Genomic DNA, 24,478 nt, shown 5'->3' on the forward strand with positions numbered 1-24,478 from the left:
TTAAAAAGTAAGTTGAAAACAGGTGAGGTGGTTGTTGGAATAGTGGAAAAATTTCCCATTGCAGGAGTTCAATTAGGTAATGATAAAGGTGGGTCACAGACAGTCGTGATGCCTACTGTAGTCAAGTAGCCTGTGGAGATGCATTCAACAGAGATGTTGCAGAAAGAACATCCTGAATTGTTTCCAGATTGTGCAGTAACAATCACAAACTCATAGGTTGAAACAGGAAAAGGAGGAGTTTAAAAGGCAGGGGAAGGGTACTGGCATCCAATTAGCTGCATCTGTCTTTGAAAAGATTGTGCAGGAACAGAAGGTAGAAGAGAATGAGGCAGAAGTGTTTAGCTCAGTGAAATTGGTAGAGTTACAGCAGAAGGATTCATAAATAAAGAAGTTATACTAGACAGCTTATTCGGAAGCAAAAGCAGAATCACAGAATCACAGTGCAGAAGAGGCTCTTTGGCCCATCGAGTCTGCACCGACACGTGAGAAACACCTGACCTACCTACCTAATCCTATTTACCAGCACTTGGTCCATAGCCTTGAATGTTGTGACGTGCCAAGTGCTCATCCAGGTACTTTTTAAAGGAAGTGAGGCAACCCGCCTCCACCACCCTGCCAGGCAGGGAATTCCAGACCGTCACCACCCTCTGGGTAAAAATGTTTTTCCTCACATCCCCCCTAAACCTCCTGCCCCTCACCTTGAACTTATGCTGCCTCGTGACTAACCCTTCAACTAAAGGGAACAGCTGCTCCCTATCCACCCTGTCCATGCCCCTCATAATCTAGTACACCTCGATTAGGTCGCCCCTCAGTCTTCTCTGCTCCATTGAAAACAACCCTAGTCTATCCAACCTCTCTTCATTACTTAAATGTTTCATCCTAGGCAACATCCTGGTGAATCTCCTCTGCACCCCCTCCAGTGCAATCACATCCTTCCTATAATGAGGCAACCAGAACTGCACACAGTACTCCAGCTGCGGCCTCACTGAGGTTCTATACAACTCCAACACGACCTCCCTACTTTTGTAATCTATGCCTCCATTGATAAAGGCAAGCGTCCTATATACCTTTTTCACCACACCACTAACATGCCCCTCTGCCTTCAGAGATCTATGGACACACACACCAAGGTCCCTTTGTTCCTCAGAATTTCCTAGTGTCATGCCATTCATTGAATACTTCCTTGTCAAATTACTCCTTCTAAAGTGTATCACCTTACATTTTTTGGGATTAAGTTCCATCTGCCACTTATCTGCCCATTTGACCATCCCGTCTATATCTTCCTGTAACCCAAGACGCTCAACCTCACTGTTAACCACTCGGCCAATCTTTGTGCCGTCTGCAAACTTACTAATCCTACCCCCAACATAGTCATCTATGTCGTTTATATAAATGACAAATAATACGGGACCCAGCACAGATCCCTATGGTACGCCACTGACACTGGATTCCAGTCACTAAAGCATCCTTCTGTCATCACCCTCTACCTCCTACAACTAAGCCAATTTTGAATCCACCTTATCAAATTACCCTGTATCCCATGTGCATTTGCCCTCTTTATAAGACTCCCATGTGGGACCTTGTCAAAGGCTTTGCTGAAATCCATATAAACTACATCAACTGCACGACCCTCATCTACACACCTGGTCACCTCCTCAAAAAATTCAATCAAATTTGTTAGGCATGACCTCCCTCTGACAAAGCCGCATTGACTATCCCTGATCAAACCTCGCCTCTCCAAGTGGAGATAGATACTCTCCTTAGAACTTTCTCCACTAGTTTCCCTACCACTGACGTGAGACTCACTGGCCTGGCTTATCTCTACAAGCCTTCTTAAATAGTGGAACTGCATTAGCTGTTCTCCAGTCCTCTCGCACCTCCCCCATGTCCCCCATGGCCAGAGAGGAATTAAAAATTTGGGTCAGAGCCCCTGCGATCTCCTCCCTTGCCTCCCTCAGCAGTCTGGGACACAAATCATCTGGACCTGGAGATTTGTCCACTTTTAAGCCTGCCAACACCTCCAATACCTTGTCACTCCCGATATCAATTTGCTTAAGAAGCTCACAGTCTCTCTCCCCAAGTTTGTTACCTTCATCCTCATTCTCGGGTGAAGACCGATGTGAAGTATTCATTCAACACTCTAGCGATGTCTGCTGGCTCCACCCATCGATTTCCCCCTTGGTCCCTTATGGGCTCTATTCTTTCCCTGGTTATCCTCTTCCCATTGATATACTTATAGAATATCTTGGGATTTTCCCTACTTTTACCAGCCAGTGCTTTCTCATATTCCCTCTTTGCTTTCCTAATTGCTTTCTTAAGCTCCACTCTGCACTTTCTGTACTCCAATAATGCCTCTGCTGATTTGCTTCCCATGTACCTGCTAAATGCCTCTTTTCCTTCTCATCGTAACCTGAATGTATTCCAGAATGTTATTACCTTAAAGGTTATGTGTTTATGAGGAAATGGAGACCATCTCATATTCCAACAGATGAAAAGTAGGCAGTAGTACATCAACTAATTATACCATCTGGATACAGAAATGTAACATTGAGAGTAGCTCATGAAATTCCAATTGCTGGATATTTAGGAATTGGGAAAACTCAGGCAAAAATATAAAAACATTTTTATTGCCCTGGACTGCATAAAGATGTCGTCAAATTCTGTAGATCATGTCACACATGTTAGGTGACAGGAAAACCTGCGCCTTTAATTCTGATTCAAGCATTTGAAGAACCTTTTACCAGAGTCCTGATTGATTGTGTATGGCCCGTCCCTAAGACTAAAAGTGGAAATTAGTATGTGTTGACAGTCATGGATGTATCCACTAGGTTTCTGGAAGCAATACCTTTACGAAGTATTACAGCAAAGAGAATTATAGAGGAGTTGACCAAATATTTTACATGATAAGGGCCACCAAAAGGGATATAGTTGGATCAGGCTTCAAATTTCATGTCACAGCTGGAAGTAATGAACAGCCTGGGGATAAAACAGTTTGAGTCATTAGTTTATCGTCCTGAATCACAAGATGCTTTGTGCAGATAGAATTGAACTTTAAAAACTCTGATGAGGGCTTTTTGTCGAGACTACCACAGGAGTGGGATCGGGGGATTCCACTCCTGTTATTTGTTATTAGGGATGCTCCTAATGAATCAACAAGGTTTAGTCCTTTTGAATTAGTCCATGGTCATGAAGTATAGGGGCCACTTAGGTTGATTCAGGAGAAACTAGTAGGTCAGAGTTCAAAAATTACTCTCCTGGATTATGTGACAAAAATTCAGAGAAAGATTGTACAGAGTATGTGAGTTAGCTAAGGAACATTTAAGGACATCACAGCAGGGGATGAAGACAAATGCAGATAAGAGGGCAAAAGCTCGTAGTTTTGTTGTTGGGGAAAAGGTGTTAGTTTTGTTACCATTGTAAGTGAACCATTAAAGGCAAAGTTTAGTGGAACTTGTAGGATTGAAAAGAGACTGAGTGAAGTAAATTATTTAATAAATACTCCAGATAGTAGAAAGAAGTTGAGGGTGTGTCATGTAAATATGCTTAAAAAGTAAAAAGTAAAAAGAGGATAACCAGAAGGGGGTATTAGCAGTGGTAGATAAAGAGGAGGTAGAAATGAAGGATTCTGAAATGCATTTACCTCTAATCAAATTGGACAATAAGGGGAGTACTTAAAAATTTAAATGTAATATTGAGTTACCTCCCAGACAAGTGTCAAAGTGATTTGGAAAAGCTATTGCAGTCACACAAATCTTTTTATGGAAATAAGCCAAGGGGGAAAACAAATTTAGCTACACATGACATAGATGTGGGAGATTCAGTTTCAAAAGGCAACATTCTCAGATTAAATCCAGTAGAATTAGCTCATTACAAAAATAAATCAAATTTATGCTTCAGAATGACATCAGAGAGTCTAGTTATGGTTAATAAAAACAAAAAACTGCGGATGCTGGAAATCCAGAACAAAAACAATTACCTGGAAAAACTCAGCAGGTCTGGCAGCATCGGCAGAGAAGAAAAGAGTTGACGTTTCGAGTCCTCACGACCCTTTGATAGAACTAGGTGAATCCGTCTGTGACATCTTTTGATGATCTGCTTCTATCACTGCTTTTGCCTACCACCACACCACCCCCCTCCACTTCTCTCCCCCCACCCAACGCCCCCCCCCCCCCGCCACCACCACCTTAAACCAGCTTATATTTCAACCCTCCCTGGGATTCACCTAGTTCTGTCGAAGGGTCATGAGGACTCGAAATGTCAACTCTTTTCTTCTTCGCCGATGCTGCCAGTCTAGTTATGGTAACTGGCATTCACCTGTTGTGATGGTGCTGAAACCAGATGGAATGCAAAGATTATCAAAACGTGAACACAGTGATAGAAGTGGATTCATATCCTATCCATGGTTGGATAATTGTGTTGGGAAAGTGGGAGGAGCAGAGCTTATCACAAAGATTGACTTGCTGTGAGGATATTGGCAAGTACCAATATTGGAAAGAGCAAAGGTTTTCTAATGCCACATGGACTATCAGTTTAAAGTTATGCCATTTGGTATGAAGAATGTACCAGCAACATTTCAAAGGCTGACAAAAAAAGTAATTGCAGGAATGAGCAACTGTGCTGGTTATATTGATGTTTTCAGTCAAATGTGGGAGGAGCATTTACAACATCTGAAAAGAACTGTTTGATCAACTGCAAGGAGCTAATTTGGCAGTGAACTTGGCTAAGAGTGAATTTGTAAAAGTGCAAGTTACATACCTATAGGCCATACTGTTGGACATGGTCAGGTGGCTCTAAGAGACATGAAAGTAAAAACCATCGTGAATTTCCCAGTGCCTAAAACAAAACAGGAAGTTTTAAGATTTCTGGGCACGAGTTGAGTTTACCGGAAGTTTGTACTAAGTTTTAGCAGTGTGGTTGCTCCATTAACTGAACTACTAAAAAAACCAATAAACTTCATAGGACACAGGAGTGTCAGATTGCATTTGACAGTTTAAAAACTGTGTTGACTACTACACCAGTTTTGGCGAGCACCTAATTATGCCAAGCAGTTTAATTGATGCAAGTGATTTGCTTCGCTCAGGACTTCAAGGTTTGTTTGTTTACCTTGCTTCAGTCAGCACTTGGAGTCATCAGCGCCAAGCTTCACAGGCAGCACCACATCACTTTTAGTGGGGCTCACGGGTAGGTCTCTGCCTACCAGATCAGCCATACGTGGGTGGCTTTTCAACAGCTGCAGAGCAAGGTCTTGCTTGGGAAAGGTGGAGAAGTGGCCTGAGGCAAGGGAAGAGGCTGCAGGATGAGAGCTGTACTGGGGAAGGAGGGTATCCCAGAATGTGTGTGGGGGCACATGTTGATCTGTGCAAGTGGCCTCAAGATGGTGAGGGCTGATGAGGCAGTCTCCAGAGGAGATGAGGCCAGATAGACATGTGGGGGTATGTGTGTGAGAATGGATGGTGATGTCCCTTGAGCTGACAGTGAGTGAGATGCCAGCGAATGTGTGATGGGCTTGACTGTGTGAGATTAGAGTGGTGAGATGGTTGCCATGCCCTGGCTGCATGAATGACATAATTCATCCTCTATCTGCACTGGATGGCCAACCCCTTCTGTGCAACATTGCCACTGATCACCATTGCCTACCAAGCTGGAGTGATATTGTAGCTGCCCCTCCTGCGGCCAGAGCTGGGGTAGAGGACATCACAGCGGGCCTCCATGGAGTACAAAAGGCACTTTGCTGCAGTCCTGGGCTGGAAGCACTGAGCATGGCTGTACTTTAAATGTGGTGTCTGGAGTGATGAAGCGGCGAGGTGATGGCATGGCAGGCGAATCAGAGCCGGCTGCCAAGGAAACAGCATGTTTCCTGGGAATGCATAAGTAATGTGGTTTGGGACGATATGGCATGAAAACCCACCATCATGGACGGCTGGTAAAATGTCATTTTACCTGCCCACTATTGCAACTCTGGCACTATTCTGCCCCTCATCTCGCACTATTTCACGTCCGTTCGGGTCTGGCACATGTCCACTCGCAGGACATAAAATTCTGGCCCTTGTGTGTGTTTAAGTTTGTTTCTTTCTGTTAATAAATGTTTTAATTTCCACCTTAATACCTCTAAAAGGTGGCAGCGGACTCATTACTGCTGATTTCAGTACACAAGCCTTCTCATAATAAATACAAATTGTAAAATCGCTGTGAAAGCATGGCTAAGTTTCTCTTGTGGATTTGGTCAGCCTGGCAAATACCACCTTTCGTATCATAACAGTTTGCAAGAAGCCAGGAGATCCGAGCACACAGCCAAAGGTTGGTGACTCCTTACTACAGGCCTGTGGAGCAGTGGTATTTTGTTGGCACGGCTGAATATCTGAGTGAGAATGCCTGGAAGACAAAGTTTGAATGCACATGGGGCAGAATGTTCCGGTTGGCGTGCGGGGGGCGGGCCTGACACGCCAACGCATAAAATGATGCACGATCGTGTTGGGCGTGCGTCTTGATGTCATTGTGCTCAGTAGTAGTGATGTTTCGTTTGGTGGGCATGCGCTGAAATCGGTTGTGCGCCCGCCGAAATGTAAACAGCCTATTAAGGCCATTAAGGATCTAATTAAAGTTATTCTAAATGCTGCCTGTCCAACCTTAAGGTTGGCTGGCAGGCGAAAAGGCAAAGCAGCTTTTTTGTTTTTTAGGAAACCTCATCCACGAGCAGGATGAGGTTTCCTAAAGCGTTTATTAAATTAATTTTAAAATTTCATAAATTTAAAAACATGTCCCAATTCACACATAAGGATACATATTTAAATAAATTTTTACACCTTTTATTTAATAATTTTATTGTCAATTCAATCTCCATGAGGCAGCTCCGTGCCTCAGGGAGACTGAAGTGCTCTTTCGCGTGCATACGTGAAAGAGCGCTGGCCCCGACCCTCCCCCCTCCCCCGCCCGCACAGTTATTGCTGAGTGCTACTGGCCGCGTATTACATCCCCCAACGCCCAATTGGCCCGCCCACATAAAATGGCGGCGGGGAGCTGATCACGGGCGGCGATTGGCTCCGCACCTGCCCCCATCCACTCCCACGAAGCCTGCCCGCCCTATGAAAAATCCTGCCCATGATGTTGCAGGGGAAAGAAACATCAGAAAGAGAGGTTGAAACCCTGGAGGTGGATCTTTGTGGAAAATGGTCAAGTGAAAGCATTATTTGGGAGAAGATTCCAAGGCAAGTACTTTGAGCGTTGAGACTGAAAACCCTCAGGAGAGAGACGGACTTCAGCGAGACCGGTTGGCTCACGGTGTGACAAGCGTCTGGGTGGAGTTTATGAGAGATTCATCTGTTTTGGGTGGCATCTGTCACTTAATCCTGGAGTGTGCTGTGTCCGACCACAGGTTGTGTTTTGCTTTACGTGGACTGTATACATACTTTAAACATTAGAGTATAAAATAGATTATTTATAACTTGTGTTATTCTTATGAATCTGTAAAGGTATGGTTGTGGGTGAAGGAGTGGTGTAATATAGTTCATCTTTTTCTTGTTTAATAAATGTTCTATTCTTTGTTAAAAATGCATCAGCAGATTCTGGGACTCTGTTCAATAGCCATCTTCGATGTTTCTAAAATAAAAATTAGGATCTATCAAGACAGGTTCCACCTTGGGAACTGAGTTGTCCAGTAGGAACATTAGCTAAAAACAAAAAACTGAAAACTGCAGATGCTGGAAATCCAAAACAAAAACAGAATTACCTGGAAAAACTCAGCAGGTCTGGCAGCATCGGCGGAGAAGAAAAGACTTGACGTTTCGAGTCCTCATGACCCTTCAACAGAACTGATTTTTCTTTACAAGGAGAAGGGTGAAATATAAGCTGGTTTAAGGTTGGGGGACGGGGGGAAGAGAAGTGGAGGGGGGGTTGTTGTTGTAGGGACAAGCAAGCAGCGATAGGAGCAGATCATCAAAAGATGTCACAGACAAAAGAACACAAAGGTGTTGAAGTTGGTGATATTATCTAAACGAATGTGGTAATTAAGAATGGATGGTAGGGCACTCAAGGTATAGCTCTAGTGGGGGTGGGGGGGCAAAAAAGATTTTAAAATAATGGAAATAGGTAGGAAAAGAAAAATCTATATAAATTATTGGAAAAAAACAAAAGGAAGGGGGAAGAAACAGAAAGGGGGTGGGGATGGAGGAGGGAGCTCAAGACCTAAAGTTGTCGAATTCAATATTAAGTCCGGAAGGCTGTAAAATGCCTAGTCGGAAGATGAGGTGCTGTTCCTCCAGTTTGCGTTGGGCTTCACTGGAACAATGCAGCAGGCCAAGAACAGACATGTGCGCAAGAGAGCAGGGTGGAGTGTTAAAATGGCAAGTGACAGGGAGGTTTGGGTCATTCTTGTGGACAGACAGCAGGTGTTCTGTAAAGCAGTTGCCCAGTTTACGTTTGGTCTCTCCAATGTAGAGGAGACCGCATTGGGAGCAACGAATACAGTAGACTAAGTTGGGGGAAATGCAAGTGAAATGCTGCCCTCATGTTTTGAACCCACCCAGGATTACAGGTATCTCCGGGACATAAAACGTTTCTCGGACTGCTGTTCCTGTCACATTCTGAGATCCACACTCAGTGCCATGTGCCGCCATATGAACACACTCGACCTCTCCCTCCAGCAGCACCGCCGTACCCTTTATCAAAGCTGCGCGTGCCCCCAGTTTCATTTTATTCTTCGACTCATCCGACGCCTCAACAAAAAACTTTTTCTCTTTCTCTCAAGTGCTAAGGAACGCAAGCTCCAACAACTCATCGACACCAACACCCATCTAGGACCCTCCACTCCTGCCTGTCCCTCCGTCCCCACCCCATCTTCCAATCCCAGCCCCAGCCGTGTATTCACTATACGCCCTGACCTTCCCCTCTCTGACACTGAACCTTCAATGCTTAGCAAAGGACTTAGTTTCATACCCTTACGCCCTCATCCCAATGAATTTTGGGCTCGGCATGATGCTGAACTCTTCTTCCGCCGTCTTTGTCTCCGGGCTCACTTCTTTGGGCAGGAGTCCTCTCCCCGTTCAACGGATCCTTTTAGCCACCTCCAATATTCTCCCTCCACCTGGACCCCTCCCTCTGGATTCTTACCTTCTCTTGATCTTTTCATTGAGAACTGTCAGCGCGACATTAGTCGTCTCAATTTCTCTGCTCCTCTCACCCATTCTAATCTCTCTCTCTCTGAACTTACTGCACTCCGTTCTCTCAGGTCCAACCCTGACATTATCATCAAACCCGCTGACAAGGGTGGTGCTGTTGATGTCTGGCGCACTGACCTCTACCTCGCGGAGGCTGAGCGTCAACTCGCAGACACTTCCTCCTACCTCTCCCTGGACCATGACCCCACCACTGAACATCAAGCCATTGTTTCCAGGACTGTCACTGACCTCATCTCCTCTGGGGATCTTCCTCCCACAGCTTCCAACCTGATAGTCGCCCAACCTCGGATGGCCCGCTTCTACCTCCTACCCAAAGTCCACAAACAGAACTGTCCCGGTAGACCGATCGTGTCAGCTTGCTCCTGCCCCATGGAATTCATTTCTCGTTATCTTGACTCCCTTCTCTCTCCCTTTGTCCAGTCCCTTCCCACCTACATCCGTGATTCCTCTGACACCTTACGTCACATCAACAATTTCCAGTTCCCTGGCCCCAACCGCTTCCTCTTGACCATAGACGTCCAATCCCTCTAGACCTCCATCCCCCACCAGGATGGTCTGAGGGCCCTTAGCTTCTTCCTCGAACAGAGGCCCGAACAATCCCCATCCACCACTACTCTCCTCCGTCTGGCTGAACTTGTTCTCACACTGAACAATTTCTCCTTCAACTCCTCTCACTTCCTCCAAATAAAAGGTGTGGCTATGGGTACCCGCATGGGCCCCAGCTATGCCTGTCTCTTTATGGGGTAAGTGGAACATTCCTTGTTCCAGTCCTACTCCGGCCCCCTTCTACAACTCTTTCTCCGGTACATCGATGATTACTTCAGTGCTGCTTCATGCTCTCGTCAGGACTTGGAAAAATTTATTAATTTTGCTTCCAATCTCCACCCTTCCATCATTTTCACGTGGTCCAAACTGACACTTCCCTTCCTTGACCTCTCTGTCTCAATCTCTGGTGATAGACTATCCACCAATATCCATTACAAGCCTACCGACTCCCACAGCTACCTTGATGACAGCTCCTCACACCCCGCTTCCTGTAAGGACTCCATCCCATTCTCTCAGTTCCTTCGCCTCCGTTGCATCTGCTCCGATGATGCTACTTTCAAAAAATAGTTTCTCTGACATGTCCTCCTTCCTTAAACGAGGTTTTCCACCCACGGTCGTTGACAGGGCCCTCAACCGTGTCCGGCCCATCTCCCGTGCATCCGCCCTCACGCCTTCTCCTCCCTCCCAGAAACATGATAGGGTCCCCCTTGTCCTTACTTATCACCCCACCAGCCTCCGCATTCAAAGGATCATCCTCCGCCATTTCCACCAACTCCAGCATGATGCCACCACTAAACACATCTCCCCTTCACCCCCCCTGGTGGCATTCCATAGGGATCATTCCCTCCGGGACACCCTGGTCCACTCCTCCATCACCCCCTACTCCTCAATCCCCACCTATGGCACCTCCCCATGCCCACGCAAAAGATGTAACACCTGCCCCTTCACTTCCTCTCTCCTCACCGTCCAAGGGCCCAAACACTCCTTTCAAGTGAAGCAGCATTTCACTTGCATTTCCCCCAACTTATTCTACTGTATTCGTTGCTCCCAATGCGGTCTCCTCTACATTGGAGAAACCAAACGTAAACTGGACAACCGCTTTGCAGAACACCTGCGGTCTGTCCACAATAATGACCCAAACCTCGCTGTCGCTTGCCATTTTAACACTCCACCCTGCTCTCTTGCCCACATGTCTGTCCTTGGCCTGCTGCATTGTTCCAGTGAAGCCCCACTTTACAGCCTTCTGGACTGAATATTGAATTCAACAACTTTAGGTCTTGAGCTCCCTCCTCCATCCCCACCCCCTTTCTGTTTCTTCCCCCTTCCTTTTGTTTTTTTCCAATAATTTATGTAGATATTTCTTTTCCCACCTATTTTCATTATTTTTAAATCTTTTATGCCCTCCCACCCTGACTAGAGCTATACCTTGAGTGCCCTACCATCCATTATTCTTAATTAGCACATTCGTTTAGATAATATCAGCAACTTCAACACCTCTGTGTTCTTTTGTTCTTTTGTCTGTGACATCTTTTGATGATCTGCTCCTATCACTGCTTGCTTGTCCCTACAACAACACCCCCCTCCAATTCTCTTCCAACACCGCCCCCCCCAACTTAAACCAGCTTATATTTCACCCCTCTCCTTGTAAAGAAAAATCAGTTCTGTTGAAGGGTCATGAGGACTTGAAACGTCAACTCTTTTCTTCTCCGCCGATGCTGCCAGACCTGCTGAGTTTTTCCAGGAACATTAGCTGTCCATTTAGCATCGTTTTACGTGTTGACGAGTGGGCCCTGCCCCCGCTCGCCGATCTAAAGATCCTGGCCATAATCTAGGCTAACATTTCACTGCAGTTCTAGGGCAGTGCTGCCCTGCAGAGGTGGTACCCTTCAGCTGAGATGCCAAAAAGAAACCATATCAGCCATATCAGGTAGATATACCACTTTTCCATTCCCCAGCACAAGACCCTGCCAGGAGGTGAGCCTACACTGTAAATGTGACTAGGCACATTAGTGATTTGGTCCAGCCTTTTTGGACACAAAGGAGCTTGGACAGATAAAAATAAATTACATTTGTACAGTACCTTTCATGGCCTTCTGGTGTCCCAGATGTTTTAATGAAGTACTTTCTATAGAGCAGTCACTGTTGTAATGCTGACCATTTGTACCCACTTGTACAGGATAAGGGTCCACAAACAAAAATGCAATAATGATCAGATAATCTGTTTTGGCAATGTTGAATTAGAGATACTCTCAGAGGATTGAGGGTCTGTTGTTCTTCAAAAAGTTGTATATCTACCTGAGAGGGCAGATATGGTTTCTGTTTCTCAGCAGAAGGATACCACCTCTGCAGTGCAGCACTGCCTTAGAACTGGAGTGAAATGTTAGCCTAGATTATGGCCAGGATTTTAGGTCGGCGAGCGGGGGGCGGGGCCCACTCGCCAACACGTAAAATGATGCAGGATGACGTCAGGCAGAACTCCCAACGTCATCCTGCGTCTTTTCAATTTTTAGGTCGTTGGGGGCGCAGCCGAATCAGCTGCGCGCCCACCTACCTGTCAAAGGCCTGTTGAGACCATTTAAAAGGTAATTGAAAGAATTAATGGACTTGCCCGTCCAACCTTAAGGTTGGCGGGCAGGCCGGGAGCCCTGGCAGGTTTCAGGAAAAGCATGAAACCTCATCCACAGGTGGGATGAGGTTTCATGAGGGTTTTTAAAAATTTAATAAATGTTTGATCAAAAGTAATGGACATGTCCCAACTCATGTAAAAGTGTCACATGAGGGGACATGTCAGGGAAATTTTATTTTTGCCCCTTCACCATTTTTAAATTTGGTGCCGATCTCCCTGAGGCAGCACTTAGCCTCAGGGAGATGAGTGTGTTCTTTCGTGCGCATGCGTGAAAGAGTGCCTTCTCGGCTGAGGGATTCCCCCTCCCCGCCTGCACAGGGAGCGCTTCCTGGCGTCATGCCTTAGATGGCGGCGCGTCCCCAATTGGGGGCGCTAATCCGAGGCACGTCCGTCTGTGCCCGCTCCTGCACTTCTGCCCCGACGGGGTGAAAATTCTTCCCTATGTGTTCAAGTCTCTAGAGTGGGGCTTGGATACATGAGCTTTTGATGAAAGTGAGCCATGGCTACAGTTAGAATGCTTTTTGCCTGTATGGCACCTGAATAAAGATTCAGGGTGTAAAGGGTCAAGCATTACTTCCTAGGCATTGATGATAAACAATCATGCAATTTAGGACTAGTAAGTGTTAGCAGCAGGCATACTTAAGAGTACTCACGGAAGGTGAGGTTGCCCCTCATCTAACTTCTGCCTGGATTAAGTGGCAATGCACATGGTGTGTCTATTAACCCTGACCTATTTTCTTGGAAGTGCTACCCTGTTGATTCCAAACAGTGCCTCCTTCCTCTACTTAAACTACTACAGCAGAACTTCTACGTTGGAATCTGCAAAGTAGGCAGCTAACTGTCTTGAAGCAGCTATCAGTCATCTCTGAAGACATAGATTTCTTCTGTACAGCCGAAAGTATTGTGAAAACAACTTACCCTTTAAGCAGTGCACTATTTCCCTCCAAATGTTAAGTCCCAGTGAGAAATATTTTTTCACTGGGAGCTCCACAAAGTCATCAAATTATTAGGCCTTAAAATTGCTCCACCTTCACAATCCTGCCATTGAAATTCTACCATTAAGTGGATAATACTATCAGTGTATTGAAATTACCTCGGGCAATATTTTGATCCTAGTATTTCCAATAGACAATGAACAGCTAGTATTCTTACGTTTAAGTTAATTTTTTAAAAATGTTTTAACAGTAAAAATTTGGAATTATTAGATAGTATTACATACGCCGTGGCTTATTTGCAGAACCAGCTTTTCCCTTCTTCTGTTTGTCAGAACCAGGTGATATGGATTCTGGAAATGCATCAGATGGAGACTTGGGCAATTTCAGGAGCTCCAGCTCTTTTGCCGCCAGCTCAGCTTGATATTTAGCTTCCTCTTTGTTCACCCAGTCTGAGATTGAGTCAGCAACATATTCCAAATAGTTTCTGTGGGGATGGGATCAGATATAACAAAATTACATATTCATATCGTATCTAGAAATATAAATGAAATATTTTAAAGCTACTTGAAACCCAAACCCATCCTCACTCTAACACAGCTCTAAAAGATTGCTCTTTCAAATCTGAAGATTAAAAGGGTATCAATTCCAGTGCCGTTAATAGAATAGAATTGGAATGCACACTTCTACACAACTATTTATGCACCATTTCTGTCTGAACTTCCCCAGAATACAATAATGGTAAGTCTCTCTCCTGCAATGTGGGACGAGGTGGGGAGATTGCATCCTATGGCTGAACCTATGCAGGTATACAAAAGTCTGTGGCAGTCTCTTAAGGTGGAGCAGAACCAATAGTAGAACAATGCAAAGTAAAGTGACTGAACAGTTTATCAATACATCTCACAAAGAAGTGGAACTCTGAATTGAAACACTATTAGATTCTGTGATACAGAATAGGGGTCCTGTTGCGTGAAAGCCATGCCGGGGGTCTGTCCTTTTGGGGTTCTCCACCTCCCTTCCCAAAGGAGACTCCAGGCAAAAGCATTTAGATAGCCTACATACAGTCTTGTTGCTTAGATTTAATGCTTTTTGCATTACTGGCACATTTCTTCTAAGGCCTTCTTAACAAATAACAGCGACACAAGCATGACACGCACACACACATTGTCACTATCTACATGCTTTGCAAACTTACAACATCTAAATAATATTTCACTCTTTGCAGATCAAATTAACTCATAACAGAAGTGGGCAAACCCATACCAGAAAAAGACCCACTAACCTTCCATCACTTATACCTTTTGAGGAAGTCATTATGGACATCATCAAATTATAAGCAGATATAGAGAATAGGGCAAGCTGAGGCTGGAAGCTTCTCCTCAACTGTGGGTTATTTTGTGTTGCATTTGTTCTTCCTTTCATACCTTACTCTCTCACTTAATGTCAGAGATATATACTCAAGCACAACAGAATCACAATGTTGAACGAGTACATGGACACAGCATTGCTAGCAATATGCATGTCTTATATAGTCTTTGCGAAGTTAAAGGAATGAGTTTAGGGCCACCACTTTCAGTCCAGCAAAATGCTCAGTCTACTCAGATTACCCTGGGTACGATACCTCAAAAATTTGAGCAACAGGCTTCACACATTGACAACACGAGTGGTATCCTCCACCAACAGAGTGCTGCCGTCAAGCCAAAAAGACCTTCTGCCTCCCATACAAATGAGTAATGTGGTATATGAATTTCAGTGCCAGTGTGATGCTAGGTTTTTACGCCATATGTCCCAATGACTGGTGGATCATATCAAACAGCATGTCCCTTCTGCAGTTCGCAACAGGCAGAGCACTGAACACACTCAACCAGCCCTTGCTTGCAAAACTCAGAATATAGCGTCCAACATTAGCGGTGATTCCATAATTGGATAACACTTACTGAAATGTGCTAAGAATTACACCAATTTAAGATCATCAGTTGAGCTTGCAATGTGACTCAATTACACTTGCGAGAAGCTACATATATTCATATGCAGGGGCCCTGACCTGTGCAAACAGAAAGAATATGTGCAGACATTGTGTCCTTTTTCAATTAAAGAAAAGCATGGGGAGAACTGTTTCCTGATGCATTCCCCATGGCAATGCTTCGACCAGAATCCACTTGTTAACCAATCAGCGCCCTTCTTTCAGGCAAACTGTTGTTCCCTTTGAAATTTGGCATTCTTGCATCCGTCCTGATGAATGCAAGACAAAAAGCTTTGACAACATGTCTCTTTTTTCAGCAACACTCAAGTTCTGTAGTATAAAGAAACCAATACTTTCCAGCAACCTATGTCATTTACTTCACATATTACAATAGGAAGCTACATATTAGTTTGAAGAGGCATATGAGTGAAGCACTGAAGAGGAGCAGGACAGAGGACCAGCTCATACCATTTATGGGGAGCTGATAGCGTAGTGGTATTGTTGCTGGACTAGTAATCCAGAGACCCAGGGTAATGCTCTGGGGACCTGGGGTTGAATCCTGCCACGGCAACAAAAATCTTGAATTAAAAGTCTAATGATGGCCATGAAACCATTGTCAATTGTTGTAAAAACCCATCTGGTTCACTAATGTCCTTTAAGGAAGGAAATCTGCTGTCCTTACCTGCTCTGGCCTACATGTGACTCCAGACCCACAGCAATGTGGTTGGCTCTTAAAATGCCCTCTGAACAAAGGCAATTAGAGATGGGCAATAAATGCTGGTCTAGTCAGCAATTCCCACATCCCATGAATGAATTAAAAAAAAGCTGCAGTTCTTCTGGATTTGTACTTCACTGTGAGCCAGATTATCTCCAGGAGTTGTTGGATTCGTCAAAACAAAACTCTGCAAAGTCCAACTCAATATGTGGCAGAATCCACCTGTTATATCATGTAGTGGTGCAAAAATATTTCTTGCCAATTCATTCTATTGTGCAGTGGAGACAACTTGAGGGTAGCAACTTCTTGGGGAAAATTTATGGATTTCTTGCAAATGATCACACTACTGCAATGGAGGCTTAGGATCCAATTACAACAATCTACCATATCCAGCTCCAACATGTTAGGGATTCGACTGACAGGATTGGAATTGGGCCTTGTTGGACCCATTTTATGGGTGCAAATTAGCACAATGAGGCTCCATATTGGGGGCCATTGTCCTTCCCCATAAGAAAACCTGAAAAAATTCTGCCCCACATTGGGTCAGACTATTTTCAGGCATACCTGGTGGCCACCTAAAACAGACAATCGGCCCATTTCATACATAAATGGGAGGCCTAACGTGTATTTTAGGCTCCATTGCAGAAACTAAAAATCTCAGAACACATGAGAGGCCTGTTCTGCTTCCAATTCTACAGTGGTCCAAGCAATGAACACTAACAAAAAGGTAAAATCAGGGACAGAATTTTTAGCTCAGCATATGGGCACGTGCCTGACCTGCTTGAGGGTAAAATAGCATGTGATGATGTCGGGCAAGGGATCCGACATCATCCTGGGCTTGCACAATATTTCTGTTGGCTGGCACACGCAAAAGTCGGAAGCGCGCCTGCCGACAATTAAGAGGGCAATTAAGCCCATTAAAGTTCCAACTGTCCCTGATGTTTCGTGGTCCGTCCAGCCTTAAGGTTGGCGAACGGACGAATCTGCCAGGCGGACTTTTGATGAAACCTCATCCAAGGGCGGGATGAGGTTGCTGTTATTAAATTTAAAAAATATATGGACAGAATTTTCATCATGTATATGTTCAGGTGACTGATTCTGATGTGGGGACATTTTTTTCCGGATTTTAAAATCTTTATTTATTGCTTTAAAATTCTTCAGCTCCCTGAGGCAGCTTTCTGCCTTCAGGGAGCTTTCATTCCACGATCCCCAGTGCCCGCACTTACGTCAGCATCCGCCCTCCTCTCGCCCCCACCCTGGCAGCACCGAGTATTTCAGCGCATGATTCATGCGGGCTGGCCGTTAATTGGTCAGCCAGTGTGAAATCACGGTTGGGGGCCGATCACAGGCCACGGTCCATTCCCCGGCCGCTCCCGGGCCCGCTGATCACGCCCGAACACCGACCTAAAAATCCTGCCCCAGCTTTTTTTAAAAAAACATTGCTGTGAAGCCAGAAGGCATTCTTCCCTGACTCCAAAATATCCCGATCACTCTCTGCCCTGCATCGATAAGTCTGCTTGATATTACTGACTCCATGGTGCAGGTGCTCTTACAGCAAATGGAACAACCTGCAAGAATCTTCCTGTTCTGTAGAGCTCTGCAACTCTGATTTTAGCCTCCAACACCAAGGTTAAAATAGGGACAGGCAGTGTACTTAAGTTTCTGTTGGTGCCATTCTTCTGTCTACAGAAGGCACAAGAGATGTTCACTGCAAGAAGGTGAGATCGTCATAAATATTCCAAAGTCGGTGTCCGATTATGACAATTGGATACAACACAATTTTAATACTGGATCGCACAGGTTGCACACCATATGGATCACACTGCAAATAGCAGTCAGCAGGTGAATCTGATGCCAGGAGATGCTCAGCAAAATAAGTTTTTTTTTACAATTTTAATTACTTCCTTGTGGGCCAGGAGGGGCATGACTGTTCCTCTGAACCACACATAAAAATCTTGGCCCATTTATGTCCAGGGTTTCGCACCCTCCAATGACTTACAGTAATTCACAAACAATTACTTTGCAGAGGAAGATACAGTAGATTTCCCAGAAACACCAAGAAAAAAAGGGGCTTGTGAAAATGAGGAACTGAAAGAAATTATTAATAAAGAGGTTGTACTCAAGAAATTAATTGGATTGAAGGTTGCGAAATCTCCGGAATATGATCAGCTACATCCCATAAGACCATAAGACATAGGAGCAGAAATTAAGCCATTTGGCCCATTGAACCTGCTCTGCAACTCAATCATGGCTGATAAGTTTCTCAACCCCATTCTCCCACCTTCTCCCCATAACCTTTGATCCACTTACCAATCAAGAACCTATCATTAGTTCTGTCGAAGGGTCATGAGGACTCGAAACGTCAACTCTTTTCTTCTCCGCCGATGCTGCCAGACCTTCTGAGTTTTTCCAGGTAATTCTGTTTTTGTTTACCTATTTTGGTCTTAAATACACTCAATGACCTGGCATCCACAGCCTTCTGTGGCAAGGAATTCCATAGATTCATCAGTCTCTGGCTAAAGGAGTTTCTTTTCATCTTGTTCTAAAAGGTCTTCCCTTTACTCTGAGGCTGTGCTCTCGGGTCCTAGTCTCTCCTACTAATGGAAACATCTTCCCCACATCCACTCTATCCAGGCCTTTCAGTATTCTATAAGTTTCAATCAAATCCCCCCTCATCCTTCTAAACTCCATCGAGTATAGACCCAGAGTCCTCAAACGTTCCTCATATGTTAAGCCTTTCACTCCTGAGATCATTCTCGTGAACCTCTTCTGGACCCTCCCCAGAGCCAGCACATCCTTCCTGAAATACAGGGCCCAAAATTGCTCACAATATTCTAAATGTGGTCCGACCAAAGCCTTATAAAGCCTCAGCAGCATATCCCTGCTTTTATATTCTAGTCCTCTCGAAATAAATGCCAACATTGCATTTGCCTTCCTAACTACCAACTCAACCTGCAAGTTAACCTTAAGAGAATCCTGGACTAGGACTCACAAGTCCCTTTGCACTCCAGACTTCTGAATTCTCTCCCCATTTAGAATATAGTCTATGCCTCTATTCTTCCGACCAAAGTGCATGACCTCAGACTTCCCCACGTTGTATTCCATCTGCCACTTCTTTGCCCATTCTCCTAACCTGTCCAAATCCTTCTGCAGCCTCCCCGCCTCCTCAATACTACCTGTCCCTCCACCTATCTTTGTATCATCTGCAAACTTAGCCAGAATGCCCTCAGTTCCTTCATCTAGATCATTAATGTATGAAGTGAAAAGTTGTGGTCCCAACACTGACCCCTGCGGAACTCCACTAGTCACTGGCTGCCATCCTGAGAAGGAGCCCCTTATCCCCACTCTCTGCCTCCTGCCAGACAACCAATCTTCTATCCATGCTAGTACCTTGCCTCTAACACCATGGGCTCTTATCTTACTGAGCAGCCTCCTGTGCGGCACCTTGTCAAAGGCCTTCTGGAAGTCCAAGTAGATAACATCCATTGGCTCTCCTTTATATAACCTGCTCGTTACCTCCTCAAAGAATTCTAACAGATTTGTCAGGCATGACCTCCCCTTGATGGAACCATGCTGACTTTGCCCAATTTTACCATGCACTTCCAAGTATTCTGAAATGCCATCCTTAATAATGGACTCTAAAATCTTACCAATGACCGAGGTCAGGCTAATCGGCCTGTAATTTCCCGTCTTTTGCCTCACTCCATTCTTAAACAGGGGGGTTACATTAGCGATTTTCCAGTCCACTGGGACCCTCCCGGACTCCAGTGATTCCTGAAAGATCACCACTAACATCTCCACTATCTCTTCAGCTATCTCCTTCAGAACTCTGGGGTGTAGTCCATCTGGTCCAAGTGATTTATCAACCTTCAGACCTTTCAGTTTTCCTAGCACCTTCTCCTTGGCAATAGCCACCATATTCACCTCTGCCCCCCGACTTTCTTGAACTTTGAGGATGGCACTCGTGTCTTCCACTGTGAAGACTGACGCAAAGTACCTATTCAGTTCCTCCGCCATTTCTTTGTTCCCCACTACTACTTCCCCAGCGTCATTTTTCAGTGGCCCACTGTCCACTTTTGCCTCTCTCTTACCCTTTATATATCTTAAAAAAACTTTTGCAATCTTCTTTTATATTACTGGCTACTTTACCCTCATATTTAATCTTCTCCATCCTTATTTCTTTTTTAGTTGTCCTCTGTTGGTCTTTGTAGGCTTCCCATTCCCCTGGTTTCCCACTGTTCTTCGCCGCATTGTATGCTTTCTCTTTAGCTTTTATGCTGTCCCTGACTTCCCTTGTCAGCCATGGTTGCCTCATCCTCCCTTTAGTATGCTTCTTCTTCCTAGGGATGAATTTTTGCTGTGTCTCCCAAATTACTCCCAGAATCTCCTGCCATTGCTGTTCCATTGTCTTTCCTGCTAGGCTCATCTCCCAGTCAATTCTGGCCAGCTACTCCCTCTAGCCTCTGTAGTTGCCTTTATTCAACTGTAATACCGTTACATCTGATTCCAGCTTTTTCCTCTCAAATTGCAGGGTAAATTCTATCATATTATGGTCATTTCCTCCGAAGGGTTCCTTCACCTTAAGCTCCCTTATCAAATCTGCCTCATTGCACATCACTAAATTTAGAATTGCCTGTTCCCTCGTGGGCTCCAAAAAGCCATCTTGTAGACATTCCACAAATTCCTTTTCTTGGGATCCACTACCAACCTGATTTTCCCAGTCTACCTGCATATTGAAACCCCCCATGATTACTGTAACCTTGCCTTTCTTACAGACCTTTGCTATGTCCTGGTGTATCTTGTGCTCCACATCCTGACTACTGTTCGGAGGCCTGTACATAACTCGCATTATGGTTTTTTACCTTTGCGGTTCCTCAACTCTACCCACACAGATTCTACATCATCTGACCCTACATAATTTCTTGCTATCGATTTAATTTCATTTCTTACTAACAAAGCAACCCCACCCCCTCTGCCAACCTGCCTGTATTTTTGATAGGATGTATATCCTCGGATATTAGCTCCCAGTCCTGATCCTCTTGCAGTCTTGTTTCTGTGATGCCCACCACATCATACCTGCCAATTTCAATCTGCGCCACAAGCACATTTACCTTATTTCGTATACTGCATGCATTCAGATACAACACCTTCAGTCCTGTATTTCCCGTCCCCTTTGTCATTGTCATCCCTTTATCTTTAGATTCCTAGCCCTTTCCAAACACTCTGTCCTATTTTGTGTTCTGGAGACTTTAATAGCCTCTCCTGGGCTCTCCTTCCTTTTTAGTTTTTTCATAATTTTCCATGAAGTTGAATCCAACCCCCCCACACGCTATAATAATAAAAACAAAAAACTGCGGATGCTGTAAATCCAAAACAAAAACAGAATTACCTGGAAAAACTCAGCAGGTCTGGCAGCATCGGCAGAGAAGAAGAGTTGACGTTTCGAGTCCTCATGACCCTTCGACAGAACTAAGTAGAAATAGGAAAAGGGTGAAATATAAGCTGGTTTAAGGTGTGTGTATGGGGGCGGGGGGGTGGGTTTGGTGGGGGGAGAGAAGTGGAGGGGGGGGTGTGGTTGTAGGGACAAGCAAGCAGTGATAGAAGCAGATCATCAAAAGATGTCACAGACAACAGAACAAAAGAACACATGGGTGTTGAAGTTGGTGATATATATCTAAATGAATGTGCTAATTAAGAATGGATGGTAGGGCACTCAAGGTATAGCTCTAGTGGGGGTGGGGGGAACATAAAAGATTTAAAAATATTTAAAAATAATGGAAATAGGTGGGAAAAAGAAAAATCTATATAAGTTATTGGAAAAAAAAACTAAAGGAAAGGGGAAAGAAACAGAAAGGGGATGGGGATGGAGGAGGGAGTTCAGGACCTAAAGTTGTTGAATTCAATATTCAGTCCGGAAGGCTGTAAAGTGCCTAGTTGGAAGATGAGGTGTTGTTGCTCCAGTTTGCATTGGGCTTCACTGGAACAATGCAGCAAGCCAAGGACAGACATGTGGGCAAGAGAGCAGGGTGGAGTGTTGAAATGGCAAGCGACAGGGAGGTTTGGGTCATTCTTGCGGTCAGACCGCAGGTGTTCTGCAAAGCGGTCGCCCAGTTTACGTTTGGTCTCTCCAATATAGAGGAGACCGCATTGGGAGCAATGAATGCAGTAGACTAAGTTGGGGGAAATGCAAGTGAAATTCTGCTTCACTTGAAAGGAGTGTTTGGGCCCTTGGACGGTGAGGAGAGAGAAAGTGAAGGGGCAGGTGTTACATCTTTTGCGTGGGCATGGGGTGGTGCCATAGGTAGGGGTTGAGGAGTAGGGGGTGATGGAGGAGTGGACCAGGGTGTCCCGGAGGGAACGATCCCTATGGAATGCCGACGGGGGAGTGAAGGGAAGATGTGTTTGGTAGTGGCATCATGCTGGAGTTGGCGGAAATGGCGGAGGATGATCCTTTGAATGCGGAGGCTGGTGGGGTGATAAGTGAGGACAAGGGGGACCCTATCATGTTTCTGGGAGGGAGGACACCCCACACGCTAACCTGCTGGTTTGGTTCCCATTAGTCATACTTCTTGGAGTTTTACCCTTCCCTCCCCCCAACTTTCTAGTTTAAAGTCCTGTTGACCACCCTATTTACCCTTTTCGTTAGAACATTGGTCCCAGATCGGTTCAGGTGGAGACCTTCCCAAAGATACAAATGCCTCCTGTTCCAATACTGATGCCAGTGCCCCACAAAATGGAACCCCTCTTTCCCGCACCACTCCTTTAGCCAATGCTTACTTCCCTTATTCTCGCGTCCCTATACCAATTTGCATGTGGCTCGGGTATAATCCGGAGATTATAACACTTGATAACAATTTAGTTCCTAGTTCCTGATAATCCCCAAACAGGTCCTCTTTCCTAGTCTTACCTATGTTATTTGTCCCGACATGGACCGCAACAACTGGATCCTCCCCCTCCCTCTCCAATATCCTTTCAAGCCAGTCAGACATATCCCTCAACCTGGCACCGGGCATGCGGTACTCCCGATCCTACTTACAAAGGAAGCTATCAATTCCCCTAATTATAGAATCGCCTACAACTACCACTTGTCTTTTTGCTCCCCCCTCTTGAATGGCCTCCTGTGCCACGGTGCCGAGGTCAGCTGGCTCATCCCCCCTACAGCCCTCTTCCTCATCCACTCAGGGAGCAAGTACCTCGTACCTGTTGGACAAGGTCAAGAGCTGAGGCTCCTCTGTTCCCGAACACAGGATCCCTCTATCTGCCTCACTTGCAGTCATACCCTGCTGACCCTGACCACTGACCGGATTTGAGGTACTTAATCTACCGGGTGTGACTGCCTCCTGTTTTTAATGGGTTTTTTTATGAGAAAGGCCTATTGAACCTAACTACAGCTTGGATATAGGAACATAGGAGCAGGAGTAGGCCATTCAGCCCATTGCGCTTGCTCCACCTTCAATTCGATCATGGCTGATCATCTACCTCAATGCCACTTTCCTGCACTATTCCCATATCCCTTGATGTCATTAGTCACCAGAAATCTATTGATTTCTGTCTTGAACATATTCAGTGACTGAGCTACCACAGCCCTCTAGGGTAGAAAATTCCAAAAAGTTCATTGTCCTCTGAGTGAAGAAATTGCTCTTCATCTTAGTCTTAAATGGCTTGCTCCTTATTCTGAGATTGTATCCCCTGGTTCTAGACTCATCAGCCAAGGGAAACATCCTGTCTATATCTACCCTGTCACGCCCTGTAAAAATTTTGTAAGTTTCAACCTCACTCTTCAAAACTCTAGAGAATACAGGCTAGCTTCCTCAATCTCTGATAAGACAACCCGCTATCCCAGTGATTTGTCTGGTGAATGTTCCACTCCCTCTTTGGCAAGTATATCCTTCCTTAATAAGGAGACCAAAACTGTACACAAAATTCTATGTACAGTCTCACCAAGGTTCTATACAATTGCAGCAAGGCATCTTTACTCTTGTGCTTCGTGTAAGTTGAAATACTCTATATTCCTAAATTTCTATGGGCCAAATCTCCTGGTCTCTGGGTCATCAGAGACCGGATGTACGACCAAGGATGCATGGGGATTACTAGGGAACTTCTGATAGGCAATTTCCCTGCTCCCAGGAACCCTCTGCAAATGTCTCTGACTTTGAGCTGGAGTCAGAGACTTTGGATAGTTCTGATGTACTTACCTGAAACATAGGACAGTTTAAAATCTAGTCTAACTCCTGGATAACTACACAACTGACCCCTCAATCACTCACACAGACCCCTGATTACATCCCAACTCCCCAATCACCTCCCCCCGACACTCCACCTACCCCCCCACCGACTCAACTACCCCTCGACCACCCAACCATTCCCCGACCCAATGAATACCCCCCAACCAACCCGCTGACCTGACCCAACTCCAAACACCCAACCAGCCCCCCTAACCTGACCTGACTACCCATGACCCAATCTGACTAAGCCTCCTGACAAGCCCCCAATCAACCAACTCCCACCACCCGACCACCCCCA

General features: G+C 45.2%; 1 protein-coding gene across 1 annotated transcript in view; it reads right to left on the bottom strand.

Annotated features, from left to right (window-relative positions):
• Positions 1-24,478, bottom strand: part of spag17 (sperm associated antigen 17) — a 327,444-nt gene that overhangs the window by 176,955 nt on the left and 126,011 nt on the right. The window contains exon 22 of the mRNA XM_041210903.1: positions 13,565-13,764. Within this exon, the coding sequence (XP_041066837.1) occupies positions 13,565-13,764 (200 nt within the window). The remainder of the gene's footprint in view (positions 1-13,564; positions 13,765-24,478) is intronic.

Source organism: Carcharodon carcharias, chromosome 18, assembly GCF_017639515.1.
Source record: "Carcharodon carcharias isolate sCarCar2 chromosome 18, sCarCar2.pri, whole genome shotgun sequence".
Lineage (NCBI taxonomy): Eukaryota > Metazoa > Chordata > Chondrichthyes > Lamniformes > Lamnidae > Carcharodon > Carcharodon carcharias.